The sequence below is a fragment of the Onychomys torridus genome, chromosome 14 (genome assembly GCF_903995425.1).
Source record: "Onychomys torridus chromosome 14, mOncTor1.1, whole genome shotgun sequence".
Taxonomy (NCBI): domain Eukaryota; kingdom Metazoa; phylum Chordata; class Mammalia; order Rodentia; family Cricetidae; genus Onychomys; species Onychomys torridus.
This window is the reverse complement of record NC_050456.1, coordinates 48794892-48819633: the sequence shown is the minus strand read 5'-3', so window position 1 is coordinate 48819633 and position 24742 is coordinate 48794892. Positions and strand designations below refer to the sequence as shown.

Here is a 24742-nt window from a genome sequence, read left to right as displayed (position 1 = left end):
CCTCCCAAAAACTGAGCCTTAGCAGAGAATCGTGCCTGACCCAGCCCATTCTGCATCCCCAGGGAGCCACAGGGCCAGGGCCCCTCTCCTGGCTCAATCTAAGCATTGGAGGTGAGTCTCCGGGCTGTGTCCTGGCCTGCCCTTTAGCTGCCCTCCTCAGTCCCAGACTGTCTGGGGACAGCTGAAAAAGTCTCCACGTGGCTCTGTGTCCTGATCTAGATTTCCTGCAGGGTGGCAGGTGGAGCTGGGTAGTTGAACGGGGTCTCCGTGACTGGGTGGCTTCCCTAGAAGAGCCTTAGCTGCCCCATGAACCACAGTGCAGGTCTCAGTTCTGCCGCCGCTGCTGCCGAGGCTGCCGCTGCCTCCCACCCTGTCTCCTCCTTTCCTGGAGGATTGTGGAGCAAGCAGATCAGCTGAGATGACGCATGCCTCAGTGGTGACTGAGTTGGATAGTCTACTGAAGGAGCCGCTCACTGGGTGGTTCTAATTGCCAGAGTCATTGATGGCTACAGAGCTTGATTGATTGCCTCCTCTCCCCTTGGGGCTCCAAGCTGTTCTCTTCATGTTCAGTGTCCATCCTTTAAGTGAGGCTGTAACTCTGTGTTTTCCTCTAGGTGTGGAGGAGGCTGGACTGATAGCAGCCTGGGACTCTCTCTGAAGCCCAGGAGCCCTCCTAGGGGACCAATAATGAGGGGTGGAGTCTCTTTGATCTCAGAGGGTGCACAGATATGGCCTCTGGTCGAGCCTAGCTGGAGGTCTCCGAGCATCCCAGCAGAGTCAGAAATGGTCTGCCAGATCTTCAATTGCACACTTACACAGAACTGTACCTGTGCCTCAGCGGCCTGCTGCACATCTGTCTGCCTGTCCCTGGAGCCCAGCTGGTCATGCCGAGGGGTTGGTCAGCTGCCAGGGCAGCAGGTCTGTTGGGCTGGGCTCCTGGACAGGCTGGGAGCGCAGCGATGGTAACAGGCCCCATCGGCTAACCACAGGTGAGGGTTCCCTGCTTCGCTTTACTGCAGGGGGTTTGGAGTGTCTATGTTGTTTTCTGTGTGTGCACACACATGTGCTGGGAACTGAATCCAAGGCCTTATACATACTTTTCAGTGCTCTAACACTGAGCTATAACCCCAGCTCTCTGGACTACTTTTTTTGTGGTTGAGGGGAGGGTTGAGACAGGGTTTCTCTGTGGAGCCCTGGCTGTCCTGGAACTTGCTCTTTAGACTAGCCCGGCTTCAAAATCAGAGATCCACCTGCCTCTGCCTCATGAGTGCTGGGGATTCAAGACATGCACTACCACCACCCAACTCTGAGGATTGAACTCAGGGTCTTGCGCTTGCTAGGCAAGTGCTCTACCACTGAGCTAAATCCCCAACCCTGGACTACTTTTTAAAGTGCTGATCTGTACTGTCTGTACTCAAGGAAAAGAAACATGATTGGACCTCGCGTTAAGGGAATTGAAGTAATTAGGTTCTTTGTTCATTGTGGGTCCATGCAAGATGACTGTGTGACTGTCACATTTCCTCCACAACACTCCCCACAACAGACCATCTCAGACCCCCTCCACTCTTTGCCTGCCAACAGTGCAGCCCCAGTATTCAGCCATGGGAGAATGCCCTGGATGGGGGTTGCTGGTTTGTACAGTGAGTACACATTGAAGTCTCTCATGAGGTGCAGGGCCACTCTCTAGAAGTGCTGTAGAGCCCACTTGTCACCCAGCGTCCTCCATGACTGCCCCAGAATGGTTCCCACTCCAGAATGGTTCCCACCGTCTCATTTCTTTGCATGGCCATTCTTACCCTTTCCTTTCTTCTACTTCGGGTTTCTTTGTGGCGTGCTAGGTTTTTTGGCACGGACAAGCTCCTTGAAAGCCCTCTGTGACACTCAGCAAGAAAGTGTCCTGGAAACTGGGGCTCACAGGGAATTAATTTAGATCCCAAGGTCAGTAAAGCGGCAGGTCAAGAGTGTGTCAACTTACATCCTAACCACACAAGTCTGAGGTCTTTAGACAGTGGGGTCCTCAGAGGGGCAGCATCTGGAGAAAGAGAATGTCTCCACCGTCCCAGAGCATTGGAAGAAGGAGCTCAGGTGGTGCGGCACGTCCATCCATTTTCTAACAAGCGCTCCAGTGACTCTGCTGTGAGTGCCAGTTGGAGGCCCATTCCACCGAGCTGCCTCCTCCATCCTTCTGTCCTCATCCTTCTGTCCTCCATCCTTCTGTCTTCCCATCCCTCCTACCTTTCCATCATTGGGTTAGTGTTGGCAAGTTTTTCCGTCCCACCTGCCAGCATCCCAAATCACCACATAGAGGCTTCTTGATAATTATCAAAGCTTGGCCGATAGCTTAGGCTTGTTGTTAACTAGCTCTTACACCTTAAATCAACCTGTTATTGTCAATCTATTTTTTTGTCTCGTGGCTTTATTACCTTGACTCTGTACTACCCATGCTGCTTCCTTTCTGACTGGCTGGTGACTTCCTCCTCCTCCTCCTCCTCCCTCTTCCTTCTCCTCCTCCTCCTTCTCCTCCTCCTCCTTCTTCCTTTCCTCCTCCTCCTCCTCCCTCCTCCTTCTCCTCCTCCTCCTCCCTCCTCCTTTTCCTCCTCCTCCTCCCTCCTCCTCCCCCTCCTCCTCCATCTTCTTCCCAGTGTCCTGTGTTGCCTGAAAATCCTGCCTAGCTATTGGGCATTCAGCTTTTTATTAAACCAACCAGAATGACGTATTTTCACAGTGTACAAAAAGATTATTCCACAACAGGTCAGTCTATGTGAACCCAGACTTTGGGCCCAGGCTGCTCTTCAGGGCGCTTGGTGTGTGATACAGACAGATACATCTCTGTGGAGCCTGAGACCTCCAGGAACCCCCCTCCCCCCAATCCCTGAAACCTGTTGACAGGACAGGATTCCAGCTGTCTGCAGCCATTGCATGGAGGTTGGAGTTCCTGGGCACTGTGCCAAAGGGTCTAGAGGAGCTTAGATGTGGACTGCGGTATAGGGCCGAGCAGAAGGTCCAAAGTGACAGAGGGGAGACATGGACAGTTTCTTTATCCGAGCAGTACTTTGTCCTTGGAATTTGTGCCGAGGATGTGGTAAGTTGGTAAAAATGCATCACATAAACGGATCTGTCCCCTATCTGTAGGAGGATCAGGAGTTCAAGTCAGCCTCTGTGTTTTAGGCTGTGGCTGGGTTACATGAGACTGTCTCAAAACAAATCTAGACACATTGTGATTTGTGCCTTGACCCCTGACAGCAGATTCCATAGAGGGGCCTGGAATCTAGTCCAGCTCTTCATCCTGGTCAGCACAGTGCATTCCACAGGAATGACCCAGGAAGAGATGGCTGTTAACCCGATTCTGTTTCCTGAGCCCCCACCATGAATCAAGTGCTTTCCCATCAGCCCAGAAGGGGTAGATGGATCCTCTCACGCATCAGTGTGTCAGTGCCATATTTCAACACCATGGAAGAGATGTGTTGGGGGTAGACCCTGCCACCACAGAGCCCCATATTGAAGACCAGAGGGCTTGTCATCTCTGGGAGTTCTCTGTGGAACTGGATGACCTGTAGGTCTTAGGATCTGTGCCAGGACACACACACACACACACACACACACACACACACACAAAAACCCCACAAAAAACAAAACAAAAAACAACCAAATGAGCTCACTTGTAGGTGGCTTTTCCTTCTATGGGGAAGGAATGTGCAGGCTAGTCCTGTGGGTCCTAGCTTGCTGAGGTCTGTGTGCTGTCAGATCAGCAAGGGCCAGAATCACTCACTCTGGATGTGAGTGGGGGCAGGGGGACAATAGCTTCCTCCCACCCCACTGGCTTCCTGGAATGGGGTGCCATTGTGCTGAGAGAAGGCCCACCCCTCCAACCTTCACATCCTCACCCCAGCTTGCTTGAAGGCCTAGGGGTGGCAGCAGTAGAGGGAACCCACTCAGCCCCTTTCTCTAGCAGTAAAGGATCCAGGGCCTACTTTTGAGACCACTTTCTTCCAAAGGGCCAAGTGGACAGAGACAAAGAAGATTTAGTAGGAACTTGTTGGGTTAGGAAAAATTTGAATAGCCATTTTATGGGGGGTGGGGTGGGGTAGCATTTTATAACTTAATGCTTTTCACTGTATTTTATAGGTAAATGCAACCAGTTTGAGACCATGGGCAAATCAGTGTCATACCCTTTGGCTACCACTCTTCTGCCCCCAGCAGAAGCAACCACTGTTTAACTAGTTAATTAATGTTGGAGACAGAATCTCACTGTGTGTCTCTGGCTAGCCTGGAACACACGAAGTAAGTAGACTGAGCTGGCCTCAAACCCACAGAAATCTGCCTGCCTCTGCCTCCTCAGTGCTGGGATTATTAAAGGCGTGCGCCACCACCGCCCAGCCATATTTACTGATTTCTGAGATGGGGTCTTGCTCTGTAGCCCAGAGGTTGGTTGGCTTCCACCTTACAATTCTTCTGCCTCAGACTCCCAAGTGCTGGGATTACAGCCTGAACCCTTTGCCTAGCTTTGCTAACATACTTCCTGTCTCTGTGAAGGGGATGGAATGAACACACACACACACACACACACACACTAGAACCCATTGCACTAGCTCACAACAGTCCTGTGGAACTGAGGTTGCTTTTGCCCTTTACTAGTGCTGGAAAGAGAGACCAAGCAAGCCTGGGACTATAAAGCTGGTGATGGACAGAGCTTGCAGTAGCTGGGGCATTTGCTGTGGACTCTTGAGTCTCTAGGAGCAAGACAGTGTGTGGGGGGGGGTATGACGGTGGCCGATAGGTATGTGCAGTCAATTCTCAGGAACTAGGGGTTCAGAGTAGAGACTGTTTCTTCACTGGGATTCTCTGTCCCAGGGTCCTAAATTCTCCCAGGGTGCACAGGCTCAATCTGCACAGGGCAGGGAAGACCAGGTCCTCGTGATGGGCCCTTTACAAGCAGGGAATGCTCCTTAGGTTCAGTAGCCACTTTGACCTGGGTGGCCCTCCTGGTTGGTCTCCAGCACTGCCTCTCTTGAAATGGACTCTAGATGGACATAAACCAGAAAGCACAGCTCCCCTTCAGCTACAGGCTGATTTGGTTCTCCCCAGGAGTGGGAGGAAAATAACAGGACTTCTTTCTTGCTAATACTTGGTACTCTGTGAATGATTAACCCTGATTAAACAGAAAAGGGAGAGGAAGCGACAATGGACATTTATTGGGCCCCTGCTATGACCAGGGCATCTGCTCACTGGTTAGCATGCATTGTCTTGATCCTAACAACCCTCGAAGTAGGGATATTGTTTATCCCCTATGTCAGGCCAGGCACTTAGGCCCAGGTGGATTAAGTAAGATCACTTGGACCAGCTGGCTTAGCATTTTTAGGTATCTGTCCCTTGTGAACATATAGGTCTAGTTAGCCCCATTTTACCTGTGAGGATCTTCAGGCTGGGAACCTTGCCCAAGGTGTCAGGGCTAGTGAGAGGTTAGGTTGGGGCTAAAGCCCAGCCTGTTGGCCCCCAAAGCGTAGCCTGTTTAGGCATCTGCATTCTGGGTTTCCTTGACCCAGCATCCTTCCGTACGGGGGTGGGACAGGCCTTGGGGGGGGTGAGGGGTGACTTAGCGAGCAACCAGTGGTTGAGGTCTCCTTCACAGCAGCTCCAGGTGGTGGAAAGTAAACAGATCTGGGTGGAGATGTTCCGTGGAACTCTGCCTTTTATCTGTGGGTGAAGCAGCTGATGATCACTTTGAAAGGCTGGCAGAGTGCCCTTGATAAGTTAACCAGACACTCCTGTTTACATTACCAGCACACAGGCGTTTGAGATCTCTTCTGGGTAGGCCTTCGCTTAGACAGACTACCTACAGCACATGCCCTGACTAAACTGGCCGCATGTGTGTGGACTCTGAGGGACTCTAGGGTGACCCTGGGGAGTGACCCTCCCCTCCCTTTGTTAACCGGCAGGTGGAGTAGGGGACTTAGACCCAAGTACACCAGGGACTCTTTCACAATACAGCTGGGGTCTGGCATCTCAACTAGCCTGGTGCTTGCTGGCGGTTGAAAGACTATAGGATCCAATGACTTTTCTTTTCCTAGACTTTCCAGCTTGTATAGAAAGTCCCATGCCACCTTCAAGAAGCTTAGCTGCTCCTTTGGAGGTTCTGGGACCATGTGGCCAAGGGGCTTATACTTTGACTCCCCCCCCCCCCCCCAATTCACCATTATAGACTTAGCTATGGAGGAAATGTGTTCCAGATGCCGAATTGTCCTCCATCCCTGTTTCTAGTTACGCCGTTTTTGTAAGATTTTACCAGGGAATTTTCTCAGAGCCCACTGTCTCCCTCATGTTCTTTTTTTTTTTTTTAAGTTTATTTATGTATTTTTATGCATGCCTAAAGAGGACATTGGACACGAATATAGATGGTTGTGAGCTGTCATGTGGTTGCTGGGAATTGAACTCAGGACCTCTGGAAGAGCAGCCAGTGCTCTTAACCACTGAGCCATCTCTCCAGCCTCCCCCCCCCCCCTTTTTTTTTTTGAGACAGGGTTTCCCTGTGTAGTCCTATCTGTCCTGGAACTCTGTTAGACCTGTAGCAGGCTTATCTTGAACTGCCACTTCCCAAATCATGACACGGAGACTTATTATTTGTTGTAAGAGCTTTGCATTATCTTATGCTTGTCCCACTAGCTCTTACAACTTAAACTAACCTGTTTCTCTTCATCTATGTTTTGCCTTGGGGCTTTTTACCTTTCTTTCATTCTGTATGCTTACTCTGCGTCTGTCTGGCCGGGGTGGGCGTCTCCCTCCTCTTTCTTCCTTGTTCTTTCCTCTCTTGAGCCTAGATTCCTTCTCCTGTTTATTCTCTCTGCCCACCAGCCCCACCTATCCCTCTACTGTCTAGCTATTGGTCATTCAGCTTTTTATTAGACCAATCAGGTGCCTTAGGCAGGCAAAGCAACACATCTTTACATCATTTAACAAATGCAGCATAACAAATGTAACACACCTTTACATAGTTAAAGTAATATTTCATAACAGACCAGGCTGGCCTTGAACGTAACAGAGACCTGCCTGCCTCTGCCTCCCAAGTGCTGTCATAGTCTTACTCTGTGTATATATGCATGTATGGATTTATGAAGCAGGATCACCTGTAGTCCAGGCTGGTCTCCAGTTTACTGTGTGGCTGAGGATGACCTCGAGCTGATCCTCCTAACTCCAGCTTTTAAGAACTGCTTTTATGAGCATGAGTCATTACCCCCGCCCAGCCCTCACTCTTTTAAATGTAAGGGTTACTTTCCCCCTCTTTATTATAGAAACAGTCAATAATAATACAGTAACTGCATCAACACTGTTCTATCAGCTGATCCCAGAGAAAGAGAAAGTCTATTCTGTCCCATGCCAGGGGCCTGATGATAATTTACACACTTCAGGCAGACTTTCTGTACATTTGCATGACTTTTTAAATAGATAATGACAACATGTGGTATAAAATTCAAAAGAAAACAAAAGGATATTCTATGAAAAGCAAATGTCCTTCCCTGCCCTGTTCCAGGCTTCTCTTCCTCTTCCCTGGAGCCAGCCACTGTTCCCAGGTTCTGCGGAATCGGCCAGGGAGATTCGGCCAGCAAGCTTTGTTTTTTTATTTTCATTATAGTCCAAGCTAACCTCAGACTGATGATTCTCCTTCCCCTACCTCGTGAGTGCTGGGATTGAAGGCATGCACCACCAGTGCAGCCTGCTACTAAGCTTTAGCCTGCAACCAAGCTTTAGCCTATCCAGTAAATTAGTAACAGTTATCTGTTAGGCTGGGAGGGTCAGGAGCTGCAGTCTTGAGACTGAAACACTGGTCTTGTTTTGAGTCCCCTGAGGTTAAATCACCCGTCCCTGTGGAATTTATTGGGAAGAAATTGAGGAGGAACAGAAGGTTGTTACCAAGTGTCCTATTTAGCTGTTTTGTTGAAGCCTCAGATGATGGGATTTCAGAGCTGAGGTCTTATCTGAGGTCACATGCCTCGCTGAACCAGGGCTGGTAACCTTGATCCCAAGAGGAAGATGTATCCGGGAGAGGTGTGGCCAGCAGGTGAAGCCTGGGCCTGTGGTAGGCTGCTGTCCTGCCCCTGCCTAGCCAGTCTCAATTGGCCGCAGGGCATTGTTTACTCTGTACTGGGGTCACCAGAGGCCTCTCTGGCTGGTCACTTGAGCCTGGGCAGCCCGGATTTTGCTTTAAGGAATAAATATCCAGAAGAAGTTAGCCAGGGAGAAAGCAGAGAGTGTAACAAACCAACTGTATTTGTTAGGCAGTTTGGCCAGGAGAGCAGCTAAGGATCCTGGGAACTTCAACTCCTGGCGCACAAGTGTGCTTGCATTTGGTCACACTTGGTCTTAGACATCGTGTCGTGTTTGTGTGGCTGTACACAGTTTTAAACCTGTGTTTATAAACGGCAGTATGTACAAGCTTGTTTCAGACTTTGTTAATTATATGTAAGCATTTTCTTGTGATAATGTCATTTCAAAACTCATCATACTAGTCACACTAAGTGAACACATGGTGATTTACTCAACAATATACCTTAATATAATTCGGGATGTTTCTGGTTTTCTTCGCTTCATTAAGGCTAGGGAAACCTTTTCATGCTTAAAGGCTTTTCTTTTAAAAACATTTTTTTATTTTATGTGTGTGGGTGTTTTGCCTGCTTGTATGTCTCTGCACCACATGCATGCCTAGTGCCCATGGAGGCCGGAAGAGGGCGTTGGATTCCCTTCACTAGAGTTACAGACGTGTGTGCTGGAAAGTGGATCTGGGTCCTCTGCAAGAACAGCAAGTGCTCTTTACTGCTGAGCCATCTCTCCAGCCCCCTACAGCCTTTTCTTTATTTGGCGTTTTATACCCGGGATAGAGTCTCCAAATTGGGGTGTATAGTTCAGGCCTGTTCTGGTTCACTTTGGCAAGCTGCTTTCCTTTGGAGTTGTAACAATCAGCCTGCACACAGTTGTATGGGGCATTGCCTTGCACCCTCTACCAACAGGAATTAGCAGGTATTCATTTTGCAACTGTAATGGATGGCTGTCCTGGTTTGCTGTCTATTGCCGAGATAAGCATCGTGATCACAAGTAATGGGGAGAAAAGGATTTATTTTTGTTTACATGTCCTAATCATACTCCAACAGGGAAGGAAATCAGGGAGGGTCCTCCAGCAGGAGTGGAAGCAGGAACTGTGGAAGACAGCTGCTCACAGTCATCTACCTTTTTAGCCTTCCCAGGATCGCCTTCCTGGGCATGGCACCACCCTCCCATGCCATCAGTCAATAGTTAATGACATGCCCCCGTAGATTTACCTACAGGTTAATCTGACGGAGGCAGTTCCTCAGATGACCCTAGCTTGGGTCAAGTTGACCGATGGCTTTACCCTTTGTTTTAATTCATGAGGCATGGCAGAATGTGTGTGGTCATCTAAAGGCCTTCCTGAAACACATGGGCTGTTGATCAGTTCCACCTGTGGAGTTGTCTCTCTTCCTCACAGGATGTCCCCTCTACTTTTGACAGAAACGCCTTCGGTTCTTGCTACCAGATTCTCAAGATGGCTAATGTCATCAGTGGTCCTTTAGGAGTGTTACCTGTGATAGGCATGGGTATTGGCTATGTGCCGATTGAGTGCACTGCACATTGTGTGTGTGTAATTTATTTTGCTAGCAGACTTAGAAAGGTTCCATGGTTTTCCACCACGGGAGCAGAAAGATACCCGGGAGACTTAATTTAGACTTGGCTGTTGACTTTTTTTTTTTTTTTTTTAAGACAGACAGGGTCCCTGTAGCATGTATTCTGTTTTCAATTGCAGCAGCATTTAAAGATTGAGGGGTTCCCTTAGAAGTCTCTTCTTTTTTTGTCAAGTGTTACTGTGATGATCTGATGAGTTAAATGAGGTAAAACACTCAGAAGAGGGTCCAGCCCACACTAAGTGCATGTGTGCTTAAAAGCAAGCTGCTGTCATCCGTGACATACATGTTTGCCTCTGTTAGACCAGATTCTCCACAGGGCATGACTTTGGGGTGTCTCAGTTTGAAACAGACTTTCTGTTGTTGTTTTCCAAGACAGGGTTTCTCTGTGTAACTCTTGCTGTCCTGGAATTTGCTCTGTAGTCCAGGCTGGCCTCGAACTCACAGAGATCCGCCTGCCTCCGCCTCCCGAGTGCTGGGATTAAAGGCGTGCGCCACCACTGCCTGGCTTGGGATAGACTGTGATTGACATCTAGTGGGTAGGATCCATGATGGTCTGATGGTGTCTAAGACCACACTACTCTTCCAATGGGGAATATTCTGACCCCAGATTCCCAAGGTATCAAGGTCAAGATACCCCACTTATATGCCAGGCAGTGATGGCACATGCCTTTAATCCCAGCACTTGGGAGATGGAGGCAGTCGGATCTCTGTGAGTTTGAGGCCAGCCTGTTCTACAGAGCAAGTTCCAGGACATCCGGAATTACATAGAGAAACTCTGTATCAAAAAACCATATCAAAAAACCCCATCCTGCTTATATGCTCTTGATGCACATGACTCTTGGTGTGGCTGAACCCTTCACACTGGTCTTAACAACACTTTCAGGGGATGCCTGGGCTTTTGTAGAATCCCAATTATAAAGGGCCTTCCTCAGCTCAGCCGGGGAGCTATGTGAACCCTTTCAACAGTGTTCACACGGTGCCCTCCTGTGCAGGGCATGTCTGGTTTGAGTCCCCTCTGTCCATTGAGCTCTGAGCTTTTATCTTCATGAAAGCAGCTGGCTAGGATCTGTGTCACAATGATCTTCCAGATATGGCTGTGGAAGTCACCTGCACAGGGTCATTTGGGTACAGCTGTCTCCTTATCTAGCTGCAGGATCCACATCTCTCATCTGTTGCCGGTTCTGCCTGGGGCTGCACCAAGGCAAGCTTCTTTGTAGAAGTGAGGTGACTTCCTCAAACCCGTCTTCTCTCCTGCTGCTCAGAGACGCAGTTCCTGAGTCCTGTTCCTCCTGCTCATGTGTTTCTGGTCTCCTTCCCTTCTGGGTGGTCTCCCGTGTCTTTCTCGACAGTTACCTGGGAGTCCACAGGTATGCCGCTCAGAGAGGCCACCTTTCTCATGCCAGTGCTGTTGACATGGTGAGGTCTCCTCTGGCTTGTGTGGTCACTTCCCAGTGACAGGTTTTCAGTGGATGTCGTGAAATTTGGCTCACTGGTTTGACCACTTGAAATATCACTCTTGGTTCTGCACGCTTGCAGCATCCCACCCATACCCAAGCCAGAAATCTGTGTCATTCTGGGCAGCAGAAGTGGTGAGGGGGGTTAGAGTTGGTGGCAGTTTGGTGGCCTGATCCATGTGCTCTCAATTGTAGAGTGAGGATGTTGGGTGCTACCCAAGGTCATCGATGGCGTCTGCTCCCACCCAGCATGTTCTATGATGACGGTATCTTTCTCTGGCCATGGTGGGAGGGTGCTTAGAAGCTACAGAGTAGCAACCCCTGCTCCAGCCCAGGTTCCCCCTTCATGTTTTTGAGATAGGCTCTCACTTTGTAGCCCTAGCTGTCCTGGAACTTAACATGTAAACCAGGCTGGTCTTGAACTCACAGAGGTCCAGGGGTTAAAGCTGTGCGCCACCATGCCCGCCTCCCTTGGTTTTAAGGGGACTCTCATCAGATTTTCTGTTGACAGTTCACAGTGTCCATTGCCACCTTGATGTTGCTGTTGGAGCTGCGACAGGTCACTCACCCGCAGTGATAGATGTGGGGTCTGTGTGGGGCATTCCTGTGGCCACCTTGTCTGTGCTGTCCTGCAGATTCCTGCTCTGTGGAGGATGTGGGTCTTCCTGTTCTTGCTTCCCTCCTTCCACTAAGGTCAAGACTAAGACTGACACATTAAAAACTCAGCCCCTGGCTCGTGCCATGGGAATAACCTTCTGTACCCCAGTCTGTATAGGGAGTGACTATTCGGAAATCTTAGTACAAAGTATGATAGAGGCATTAGTGAGTGATAACAACAGTGGCCGCATCAGGCCCGCTGTATTTCAGACACATTAATATGATGGGGCTATTGTTAATGCAAATACTACTATTTTGTTAGTTTTATTTTTAAGATTTATTTATTTACTATGTATACAGCATATATGACTGCAGGTCAGAAGAGGGTACCAGATCTCATGACAGATGGTTGTGAGCCACCATATGGTTGCTGGGAATTGAACTCAGGACCTCTGAAAGAGCAGTTGGTGCTCTTAACCTCTGAGCCATCTCTCCAGCCCTACTTTGTTGTATTATTTCATTTGAGTCTTGCCTCAGGCATGCCTGGTAGACAACTGTTGTCCCCATTGTACAGTTTTGAAAACTGAGATATATGGAGAAGGGTGTATATATAACCTCGGGTATGGTATAACTACACTCAAAAGTTGTGGTTCTAGACATCTTTGAGCCAGGAAGGATGCATTTTCAAATGCCAGGGGCATTCTCAAGGTATATTAAAAGAGACATGTTGCCATGGTAGTTGTTAATGGCAAAATGAGAACATGGTAGAAACCAGGGAAGCCAGACCCAGGCCCCAGAAGCTGGGGGCAAGTGCCTGCCTCTCACTGGCCTTTGTGACCCCCCTGCTTTGTGACCCTAAGATACCCTGTACATTGATACATTCTTTACCTCCTCAAGCCACCATTAGGTACCAAGGTCATGGAGGGACCCTGGCTCTTCCCATTTCCCCTCCCTTTCTAAGATCACAGAGGCTGGCAGCTGGATGCACATGCGCACATGTGGGTGTATGTGTGTATATGTGTGCATGGGAGGAGATGGACAGGTATGGAGAGGTACAGCAGAAGCAGAGAGGGATGCTTACTCTGCCACAGCTCTTGAGAGTGTGGTCCTTACCTAAACATGGCTCCTGAGACCTTGTGGTACACTCCAACCTGAGCACATTTCTAGAGCACAGTACATGTGTGAAGGGAAGCCTGTCATCTGTCTCCTTATTAGACTGTGACATGAGCAGGCCCCAGGAGGGGAGTGAAGACTTTTGGGGGGTAAGATGGAAGTTAGAGAAAGCAGGGCCCCCTGGGATGCAGGCAGGCGTGTGGTCCCTTGCCCCTTTCTTAGAATAAAATTGGACCATTAGGCTTTTCTGAGTGTAGAGCTGCCCATCCTGCTGGGTGTTTGTTGTGTGGGGCTGGGGGTGTCTGAAATGGGTGGGTGTCCCGTGCCTGCTAGCTTTTCCTCACTGAATCCTGGGGGCAGTGTGCTAAGGAGATGGTCGATCTGCGGGGACCTTGTAGCCTGAAGAGAGAACATGGTAGCATGGTTCATGGTGGCTGTGGCTTCTCTGCTGGGAGGCAGAGGGCTGCTGTCAATCACCTTACTGCACCCTCTGCTCGGTCAGGTCTTTCTGGAACTGTAGTGCGGGTCCCAAAGGTTCCTCAGAGCAGCACCTGGAAGGTGGGACCTTGAGAGTCTGGTGGCTGGAGGCAGGGAGGGGTTGTGGAGAGAGCCAGCCACCAGCATGTTTGGGGTTTGTTGTTGTTTTGGGGCCTTTGGATGGCTATAAGGGTAGGCATTTTGTAAATTGTTTTTTAAATCCTGTGGACTTGGAAGTGCCGTGAGATCCCCATTTTACTGCTAAGGGACCTGGAGTTTTGAAAAAGGCCAGAGAACAGTGGATTCAGAACAGTCCACGGGAAGAAGTGTGTTCTGAACACTGAATTACTCCACGTCCCTCAGGCCTGAGCTTTGTGGCTACTGCTTCTAGAGTACTTTATGCAGGGGTTCAGGGCCCTAAGCCATGGGGCCCTGGGGACTAGGGCTTTTATTGACTCTTCTGGCAGGCTTAGCCTCAGGGCTTTGTCCTGGAGGCCTGAACAAACACAGGTGTTGTTTTGGCTCCTGCAGCTTCCCCAGGAAATGGGGCCAGCTGCTTTCCACGGCTCTTAGCCTTTTTCACAAGCCCCGTCCTCTTAGAACAACCTCTTCCTCCCTCGGCTCCTCCCCGCCTGCCTTTAAGACCAGGTTAATAGACAGGAGAACTCACAGCCCTCTGCTGGGTAACTCCCACCAGGAACCTTAGCTTCAAGTTGCTGGCGCTAGCCAGTTTCTCTCAAGGCCTTAGGAAGCCTTTGGCTGAGGGTTGAAGAGACTGAAATTTGGAGGGTGGGCTGGGAAGAGGTTTAAGGACAAACTGTTGGGAGATAGGAGATGCTGATCACGGAATAAGACACTCCATCCATCCCTGACCCCCGTCAATGTGCAGTGTGGTGGCTCTGGGCCAAAGTATGTTGGGAGAGATTATGGTAGAACCAGAGTAATTGTGCTTACTCTAAGATTTAAACATGCTTTGCATTATTTTTATGCCAACACAAGAATACTTTGGTTGCAATTTTTTTATGACAATGAAAGAAGCTATAACAAAATGAAAATAAAAGCTAAGAAGCATACCATCCCCCTGCCGGGGTATCCAGTGCATACTACCCTCTGTCCTTTCTCCTGAGCTGTTCTCCGAGGCCAGAGTGTCTCTAAGCACCAGGGAGAATGGCCACCCACCCACTCCCTGCCCTGACCGCTTAGTATCACCCATAGGCTCTGTTGGCTCTTTAGGAACCCTGAGCTTTGTATCAGGTTCTCTTGAGTGCCCGGCCTCTCCAGGGCCCAGGCTTCTGCTGTAGTTTTTCAATGCCGCAGTCCTGATTCTACCCATTGGCACCCTAGGATATGCAAGTGAGCTTTGAGTCCTGGCCTTCAGGAGTTGCCAGTCTGGGGTGTCGGGCTGACCCGGTGGCCAAACAGTGGTCATGTGGCTGTGTCCAAGCAACAATAGAACATGATGTTGCAGGCTCTGTGCCCAACGCAGACATACCTCCTGGAGGAAGTGATATCTGTACCCACTCCTAAAAGGCAGATGTGTTAGCCAAGCAAAGTACAAAGGACAGAGCAGACTGAGGAATGGTTTATCTTTCCTTTGCCCACTTGATCTGATGTGGTTTTCTCGAAGATTTGATGTGGCCTGTACCCCTTCTCCCTGTCGTGGTGGTGTGTGTTTGCAGGGGAGAGGGGGCCCTGGCTTGCTAAGTTACTGGTGAGGTCTGAGAACGGAAGCCCAAAGCTCTTCCAGCACTGTCCCTTCCGACCTCTCCATCTCTCCACCCCCCCTGCTTGCTATCACGGATTCTTTAACTTTGTTCGTAAATCCAGACAGCCAAGTTTTGTTTCCCCTGATAACAGTGAGTTTGATGTTCTCTCTCTGCCCACCTGTTGCCTCTTCACTTTGGAGGTTCCCAAAACAAGGGGAGGGCGGGGCACAAGTGACCTCCCCTAAATGAGGCCATTCCAGGCATGCTGCTGATCCCTGGGATTTGCAGGTGGGTGGGAAGAGCCAAAAGAACCTACAGTGAGGTGAACAGGACCAGACTCTTGGTGTCATGGGTTGGGATTTGGCCAAGTTTGGAATGGATATGAGAAACTGACATACATACGTCTGTTCCCTGTTGTTTGCAGAGTCAGCCCATTTTATGTCTGTACCACCAGGAGGTAAGCCCTTGGTTGGTGTGGCCTGCCTACAGTTGGTGGCCTGATCGTCCCCTCCCCATCTCACAGAGAAATAGCTACAGAGTTGATGGTCTTTACCATCAGCTTCCTTCCATCCATCCTGAAATTCTTCTCCATGCTTATCCTAACCCAGATACCCACACATGCATGCTGGGGGACTTTGGGTTCTCTCCATGCCGACACCATGCCTCCGAACTCCATCCCCGACCAAAAGGAATCCTTTCCCCTGATTGGCTGCCAAGTGGGAAAGGATTTTATAAGATAACTTAGCCAGAGGTGCATGTGGGTTTCTCAAGTAACTTCTGGCTTTCCTCTCTCTTAAAACTGTAAAGGGAGATTGCTAAGAATGACATTATGGCACTGCTGGGTGTGGGTAGCAATGATGCTTTTGAGGAGGGCTGGGGAAAAGGGGAGGGGCTGCTTCATTCCCCACCCCCACCCCCAGAGGCCCCAAGGATGCCTCACTTGCATTTCTGTGAAGAGCCCCCCCGATTGGTTGACATGACTGTGTGGACCAGCCATGCTGACAGTTTCTGTGGATTCTGCTGAGTGGGTGGCCATCCTCCCTCTTCCCTTCCTGTGGCTTATAAAGTGGTGCTGCCATGAGTCTGCTGAGGGCCTTCCACAAAACAGCTGGAACGAAGACGTGGCATGGGTGGGAGTCCTGGAAGCCATCGAGGCCTACGGTGAGGGCCTCAGAGACCGGATGGCCCGTGAGGAGACTGACCACCCGCTTTTCTTCCCTTCGTATTAGACGTTCACGGCCTGGTGCAACTCTCATCTGCGGAAGGCGGGGACACAGATCGAGAACATTGAGGAGGACTTCCGAGATGGCCTGAAGCTCATGCTGCTCCTGGAGGTCATCTCAGGTGAGCCGGCCCTGGCCCAGGACACGGTGGCCCCCTCTGGGTTCTGTCCTAACACTTGGTTGCATTCTGTCCATATTCATAGTTGGCCCTCATGGGCACCAGGCCAGCATGTATGTACATCCATGCAGGCAAAACAGTCATATGTATGTATGTATGTATATAATACAAAACACTCGCGCGCGCGCGCGTGCGTGCGTGTGTGCGTGTGCGTGTGCGTGTGTGTGTGTGTGTGTGTGTGTGTGTGTGTGTGTGTGTGTGTGTAGCAGAGAAAGGGTCAATCAAGATGTCACATTGCTTACTCTATCCCTGTGGGGGGATTACTCCGATGACCTTATTAGGCCCTGTCTTTTAAAAATCTTAATCTTACCACTTGGAATATCACCATGCTGGAGCCAAACCTCCAGGGCCTTTCCCACTAGGGGACAAACCATGGCATTGTGCATGTCCACTTGGGTGCTGCAAAGCAGTAGCTGGCCCTCTGTTCTTGCTGCTTCAGACTCCATCTGGTCATCCTAAGCCTAACCTGGGACCACAGACTGCTCTGCCTCTGCCCTTCTTTCCAACTAGACATTGACATTCTTTGTGTTCTCTTCCCTTCTTTCACGACACCCTTTTAACCTTTGCATTCCTCTAGGTGACTCCCACCTAGAGGAAACCATTAAGACCTTCAGTCCAGTCTCCACCCTCCCCTCCTCTCTGCAGCCCGGCTCTGTGCGCTGCCGCCCAGCACTCTGACTGCCCAAATATGGTCACGTTGTTCCCTGCTCCAAAGGCTTTTGTGCCTCCCCAGGGCTTCCAGCCGGAGTCCACATTCCTTTGCAGAGCCCTCAGGATCATTTGGGAGCTGGCACCTGCTTAGTTTCCAACTAACTATTCCCAAAAAGGTAGCAGAGCTCAGGTCCTCCCTCTGCCTCGCTGGGAAGCTCTCCCATCTCCCCAGATGACGTGTCCCATTCCCTGTGCTTTGCATGACTTCTGACAGGCTCGCTTCCTTAAAAACAGCTTTTCACATATCCTTTAGAGTAAAACCTGGGTAGGGCAAAATATATACAATGGGAAATATAACCATTTTAGCCTTTTTTTTTTTTGTGAAGAATTACTTATTTCGGCTCTCGGTTTCACAAATATCAGCCCTTTGTGGCGGGGAGGATGTGGATGAGCAGATCAGTGGACATCATGGCAGCAAGAGGCCAAAAAAGGGAGTAGACAAAGAGGCCAGAACATTTTCCAGTGATGGACTTCCTCCCAAGCCCCACCTTCTGCTTTTCACCACCTTTTAATAATGCCATCGTATTATGAACCTGACAGGGCATTAATCTGTTGATTAGTCAGATCCCTAATGACCTAATGATCTCTGAGAACACACAGACTTGCACTTGACTAATCTCGGCATCTCTTAATCCATTCAAGTCAACACTGTAAGACTGAGCGTCGAGAGTTACTGCTTGTCAACTTGATACCCAAACATGTCATGTCAAACCCTAACAGTCCACCCCGGAACCCCAAGAGACTACATTCGATCTCTCTCCATGAGTCTACATGATCTTAATAATCCCAGCGTTGTTCTGAAGGTTAAATTCAGAGTCACTACTGAAATGCAGGGCAATCTATTAGTTCTGAACCCTTGTAATAAAGAAATATGTAAATGAAACTTGCGTGCCTCTAACGTACAGTGGTACAAATGAGAGGACTGGGCATAGAGAGGGAGAACAGTACCAAAATCAGACCAGAACTCAGAAGATTACAGCCTGTGTAGCCGTGTCTAGTCCTGGGGAGGCATGATGGTGTGATCGAACCTCAGCAGGCTTGGGTACCCCTTCCTTCCACGGGCTTTTCTCTTGTCTTGCTGCATCCACTGCCTGGGGCTTTCGTTGGCTGACATTGCACATTCCCAGCATCTTCAAGGGGTTTCCGTTGCAGTTTAGGCTTTACCCCCACAGAGCTCTTGGTAGGTAATTCAACCGTGTTATACATTTCCTGGCCTCCCAGGCCTTCCTTTGAACTCTGGGTAGAAGCCACCAGAGCGCTGTAACTCCTGAATTCTGCATGCCTGCAAAATCAGCTTCATATGGATGAAGCCAAGGCTTCTTTCTGCCTGTCCCTTCCTATCCCACATTGCAGTGGCCTCTGGGTGCCTGAGAAGCTGAACCTAGGAAACCCTAGCAGGTCTCTTCTGAAAGGAAAACTTATTTTTTTACTTGTGACTTACTATTGTATTATTAAAATTTCCATACAGACTAACAGGTTTTGTTGTATATGCATATGCCCTAACACTTCGTTCTAATTCATCCTTCCTCACTGCCCTCCCCTGAAGGGGAACACTTTCAAAAGATTTTACAGTTTTATATTATGGAGCCTGTGGCGGATGGCCAGTTCCTGAGGTGTCAAAGGCATCCCTCTTATTAAGGCATTTTTCCTCTTGACCCACCGAAAAGTGCTTGGCTTGTTTTGTCTTTGTTTTTAAAAAGAGAATATGAGATAGTTTGTTCTGGAGCTGTTTTGAGTGACCATGGCCCGGAACACACAGGTTTAAGTTACCCCAAATTCCATGTTCCAGTGTGGAAGCAGTTTCATGAAGTATACAGTTTTACAGAACAAAGGGAACCATAAGTCAAGGCAAGTTTAAAACAGTACGTCAGAGAGCCATTTACAGCAAGATGTGGGGAGGCCTTTTCCGGGGGGCCAGGATGCTGTCTGATGGCATTCTAAGCCTCTGGAGCAATGGTAGCTAGTGATGTGCTAAGTCAATAGAATCCAAAACATTTCTGTTAGTCACAGGTTGCTAGTTCCGACACAGGACGGAGGAAGAGCTGGGAAATCCATTATGAAACTGCTGGATCCTATCAGTGCTGTCTTGGCTTCTTCTTAATGTCGCTGATCTCCAGCAGGCACATCCTGTCTGTCCGCAACTTTGAGTTTGCTCCTTTGGGGGTGAGGCTTCAGATTTTCCAGGTCTTTCTTTTGCACTTTGCCCTTGATTCTTGTTGTGAACCTTGCTAAGAGCACCTGTTGGTAACTATGCCACAGCTTGAATGGGATGCTGTCTCGAGATTTCTTTCCCCAACTATTAACTTTAAACTCAGCTTCCCACAGAGTTCCAGGACACCAACAACATATCGGCCAATTCTTTGCCAGAATGCTACACGAATGCCTGTGGTCCATTCATGTGCCTGCTCCTGTCTGAAGCTTCCTGAGTACAGACTTGACTGGCGTTTCTGTTGGTGTTCTGGTTGCTGAAATCCCACCAGATATGCCCATTAAGCTTTGTTTATAGCATTCTTGGTCTCCTCTAGTCCGCATCTACTGATTCTTCCATCTTGTTTCCGTACACCTGTTTCAATTGTCATTTGGGGGTGTAAGTACATCGTAGTTAGAAGGCTGTGGTAGTTGCTCACTGTATATGTTAATTTGTCTGCCTTTTAAGACCTGTCCTTCCCTACTGGACTACAATTACATGAAAGGCAAGAAACCTGTTTGCTCTCATATACCCAGCACCTCAATCTCTGGCATCTATTAGGAACATAATAAATAAATGTTGGAGCCAGAGAGACTAAGGCTTGCTGCTCTTCCAGAAGTTGGTATCAAATACCCACAGCTTGTGACTCACAATTGCCTGTAACTCTAGCGCCAGGGGATCCAGTGCCCTCTTCTGGTCTCCTCAAATACCTGCACATGCATGGCATTCATAGACACACACGCACACACACACACACACACACACACACACACACACACACACACACACATTTTTAAAAGTATTTTTAAAATCAAGCTATAAGTTTTGAGCGAAGGCACGCAGGTTTGTCTCTGAGAAGTAGAAGAGGTAGAAGCGAGATAGAATCAACTTCTCTTTGATTCCCCGGTGATCACTCTGAACATCCGAGAGGCGAATCATGCACGTGGCCATTTAAGAAGCGCTTTGGATGAAGTGGGTGAGGGTGGCCCCGGATCCTGGACAATCCTACCTCACCTTCATGTTCTTCCTTGTTGATCAGGCGAACGCTTGGCCAAGCCAGAGCGGGGCAAGATGCGAGTGCACAAGATCTCCAACGTCAACAAGGCCCTGGATTTCATAGCCAGCAAAGGAGTCAAGCTGGTGTCCATCGGTGCCGAAGGTGAGAATGATGTTGTGTGGCCGGTGTACCCCGTCCTCTCTGCTCGACTCCTGTAATGACAGGACGGACTGTCCTAGGATCACACCAGGACTCACCCCTTCCCCAGTCTTTCACTGTCCTTATGATGTGCAGCTGCACCCCGAGTGCTGAGCACCTCACCCCGTACCTCCCTGCCCTCCATGTCCTGCAGGCGTGCCCAGTGGCCGACAGCGCCCTGGAGAGTCAATGCTGTTTACAAAGCAGCATTCCTAGCAGCTTCTCCCTGGTTCTTTTGCCATCACGTCAAGACTTTTTGTTCCCTTTTAATACAAAGAGCTGTTGAAGCCATTGTTGTGGCGCGCTCTTCACAGTTAGAATGTGGCAGGGCTTCTGATGTATGTTGTGCTGGCTCGAAGGGCCCTCTGATGGCATAACCTATGAACACACATGTTCATTGGGCACATGCTGCTGGACACCAACAGGTTGAAAGACGCCATCTGACTCACTTGGCCAAGACGTGGCCTTGGTTATGTAGGTGAGGGCTCATTTGTCGTGAGGAAAGCTGTGCTGAAATGCTTTAACCTGTGACCCCACAGGGTGGAGTATCTAATACTTACCCTCACCGTAGACAAACATGCGTATAGATGACCGCTCGCTTTGGTCCCATCTTCTGTAAGTGGCCAAGCTAGAACCCAAGTCTGTAGGCAGACTTTTCTTTCCCTGCCCACCAGTTCCCAAATAACCGATATGGAGACTCAATATTAATTGTAAATGCTCGGCTGGTAGTGCAGGCTTATCACTAACTAGCTCTCACTAATTAACCCATATACTTCATTTCATACACGTCCTGCTTTCTCTGTGTCTGGATGGCGGCTCCTCCAACTCCTCCCTTCTTCCTCCCAACATTCTCAGTTTGGCTCTCCCTCCTAACCGTATCCTGTTCAGCTATTGGCCAGTCAGCTTCTTTATTAGCCAATAAGAGTAGTACATATTTACAGAGTACAAATATTGTTCCATGGCACAAGTCCAGTTCTGTATGATACCAGAGAAATGCACCAGGGTGAGGGTGATATTGTTCCCCCTAAATCTGTGAGAGTCGATCTCCTGTGGGTAACGAGAAAAGTCCCTCCCCCCCCTCCCCCCCCCAGACACGGAAGGGTTTTATGCCCATTCATCAGCTTTAATAGGGGCAGCCAACTGCAGTGTGTCAGGTTGAGTCTGGTTGACAAAGGTTTTGGTGAACAGCCGAGCACAAAACCATATCTGTTTGCCGGTCATCTGGTACTGCTTTTGGTGTGGGCGGTGAAGTTCAGTCAATGCTGCAGAGACCATGTGGCCAGTGAAGCCAAAACTATTTCCTGGCAGGCCCTGTATTGAGAAAACTGGCTGACCCTTCTCTTAACTGTTGGGGTTGGTGCTCAAGGTGGCAGCCATGCCTCTGGATCCTGGCACCCCTATGGCTTTGAGCATCTCAAGGGCAGAGGCTGCAGTCTCTCCAGCCTGCGGCCCCAGCTTCCAGCTACTGATACTGGGTGTGTGTTCGAAGCCCGAGTGTGTGGCAGGTACTCATTCTGTGGCTAGACAAACATTCTTTGCTTCTTACTAAAAAGAAAAGAAGATCTTGTTCTACTAGGGAAGGGTGAAGCCTGGCAGAGTTTTCTCAGGCAGGGAGAGCCAAGAAAAATCCACTCAGTGGTCTGGCACCAGTTCAGGTCCCCACCAGGGTAGGAAAGGAGAGGGTGTGGGAAATGGGCTTAGGTGAACAAGAGGGATGGATGGGGACTGCAGTGAACTGGAAAGAGCTTTTCCTTCCGAAAAGGATGGGCTCGCATAGATCCCATCAACTGTTGGTGAGTGGGAATGCGGGGCCTCTAGGGCTGGTTAAAAATAAAAAGAAGTCAGAAAAAGCAGAATTTTAGAAAGGATAACCAAAGAGGAAGTGAGAGAGGTGGGGGATGTATACGTGTCCTGTGCTAGCCTGAACCTGACCCAGCAGGAAGCATCCCTGGACACCGCCTCAGGACAGTGGAGATGTGGGTTTGACGGACCATCTTTTAGGGTGAGGGGAGCCGAGGCTCAGGAAAATCGCCAGAGAGGTAGAAAGGCAGGTTTCTCTAAACCAGACTGCACCTCCATGGCAGAGCCCAGGTCAGGCTCCAGGGCTGAGGTCTAATCCTCATCCACCCTGACGGGCTCCGCTTTGTCCTCTGGGGTGCAGGGACTCTTTAACTGAGCACACCCCACTGTGTCTCCTTTTCTCTAGGGTTAATGTTGTCTCCTTGCTGTGACTTAGAATTCACTAAGTTCCGGGGGAGGGCGAGAGGACCCCCCCAAAAAAAACTGTCTTGCTAGTGCTTGAAAGGTGGGCCATAGTGTTTGGCTCTCTTGGAGTCGGGCAGAGGAGAGGAGAGCCTCTGTTCCAGGAAGGCTGAACTTCAGTGTCCATCTCTTTTATAAGCTTAAAAAAAAAGAAATTCCCCCTCAGAGTCAAAATGCTGCCCATAAAATTTCATTGTAAGGATTTTTTCCCCCTGAGTCATTAAAACCTCAGGAATGCAATGTTGAATGGTCCTGTTAATATCTGTTTGAGCACAGCCGAGCTGTTACCTGGGCCTGCCTTGGGAGTGGCTAAGCTCTGCTAAGTCCTCCAGGGCCAATGACAGGCCTGTGTGCCTCTGCTCACTGTCATTCATGCCTCCTTTGTTCGTTCGTTCATTCATTCATTCATTCATTCATTCATTCATTCATTCATTCCTGGAGGCCTTCCTCGGTGCTAGGCCTGTACTGGGCTCTGAGCAGAGATGCAGGACAAGCAAAGTCCTGACCCTTGTCCATCCGGAAGACAATGGGAAGAACCTGCAGATGTCAGGTGGAGAACAAGGTCAGGTGGGTGGTCAAGGAAGGAGGCTACTGTGGGATGGCCTGTAGGGAGGGGAGGGACAGGCCATGTGGATATTCCTGGAGCAGGAACAAGCAGGATGCCAGCGAGGATGGAAGGAAGGTCCAGGAGGCTCAGCCGGCCCAAGAGGGCCTCGCTGGTCACTGGACTCTGGGTGGGGTGGAAAGCCATGGCTTTGAGCAGAAGGGCTCTGGGGCTCTGGGGACTTAAGTCACTCTTTGTCCTTTGAACAGAGTTTCCATGATAAATAACTGAACAACAAGGGTATTTAGATAGGAACCTCACTCTGCACCACGGGTCTTTGGCCAGGGACGGAGATAGAATTTCACTGCCAGAACTGAACAGCTCTGAGATGCTTACTCCCCGCTGCCAGCTCTTTCAGTGAGGTTTTTTTTTTTTTCTTTTTAAAGCCAGATTATGCTCCTAGTTAACAGTGTAATAATAATGTGTATGCGTCTAAATTTGTTTCTAAAGTTTACGAATTTAACGTCTGGGAAAATGAGACCCGTTTTCGTGTTCCGTATTTGCTCACGTCTCTTCACCTGTTTACCTGTGAGAGCTTAGAGTCTGTGTCTATCAGTTTTAATGTTTTCAGTGTTACGGATGTTGATGAACTGGAGGTTGTAGGTGAAAGCACATCTTTAGAAGAAGTAAGTCATTATGAGGTGGGGCTTGGAAACAGCGCACCTGTAATGCCAGCATTTGGGAGGCGGAGCAGGAGGATCCACAGGTCAGCCTGAGGACGTGGCCCTCCCCCATCCCAGCTTTCCACACGGATTCAAAGGCCTCTCCCCTCCCGCAGCATTTCCTGCAAAGCTCTGGCTGAGTGTGCTGGTCAGGGAAAAACGGTTGCCTGCTGCCCAGGTGGCTCTTAACATGGACCCGTGGCCCATTGCTGTCTGTGGCTCTCAGTGATGTGTCTCAAGTGAACACTGGTGTTCTTTGCCCAGCACACCAGTGCAGACCCAAGCAGTAGTGTTGCAGAGGGAGTACCTTGCTCTTCTCTGAGCACCTTGCCATGGGCCAGCTTACTGTCTGGAGTTGCAGCTGAACCTCACCTTTCAGCCCACACAAGACCAAGAGAGCTCTGTGGCTTAGGCTGATGTATAGTACATCTGTTTACTTGTTTACAGGTGTATTTTATATCCTTGGGGATATGAGTCCTCAAGGGAAGTTGCTCTTTGTCTGTCCTCCCCAATAATTAATAATCAGCGCCCTCTCAAGAGGAATGGACTTTTGCTTGCTTTTATTTTGTATGCGCTCGCCTGCATGTATGTCTGGGCGTCACATGCTCGCCTGGTGCCTGTGGAGGCCAGAAGAGGGTGTTGGATCCACTGGAACTGGAATTACAGATGGTTGTGAGCTGCCA

At 49.5% G+C, this 24742-nt stretch overlaps 1 protein-coding gene across 3 annotated transcripts in view; it reads left to right on the top strand.

Moving 5' to 3' along the window:
• Actn1 (actinin alpha 1) overlaps positions 1-24742 on the top strand; it is a 99457-nt gene that overhangs the window by 40908 nt on the left and 33807 nt on the right. For all 3 annotated transcript variants that reach the window (XM_036206160.1, XM_036206159.1, XM_036206157.1), the window contains exons 2-3: positions 16266-16380; positions 20376-20495. In XM_036206160.1, the coding sequence (XP_036062053.1) occupies positions 16266-16380; positions 20376-20495 (235 nt within the window). The remainder of the gene's footprint in view (positions 1-16265; positions 16381-20375; positions 20496-24742) is intronic.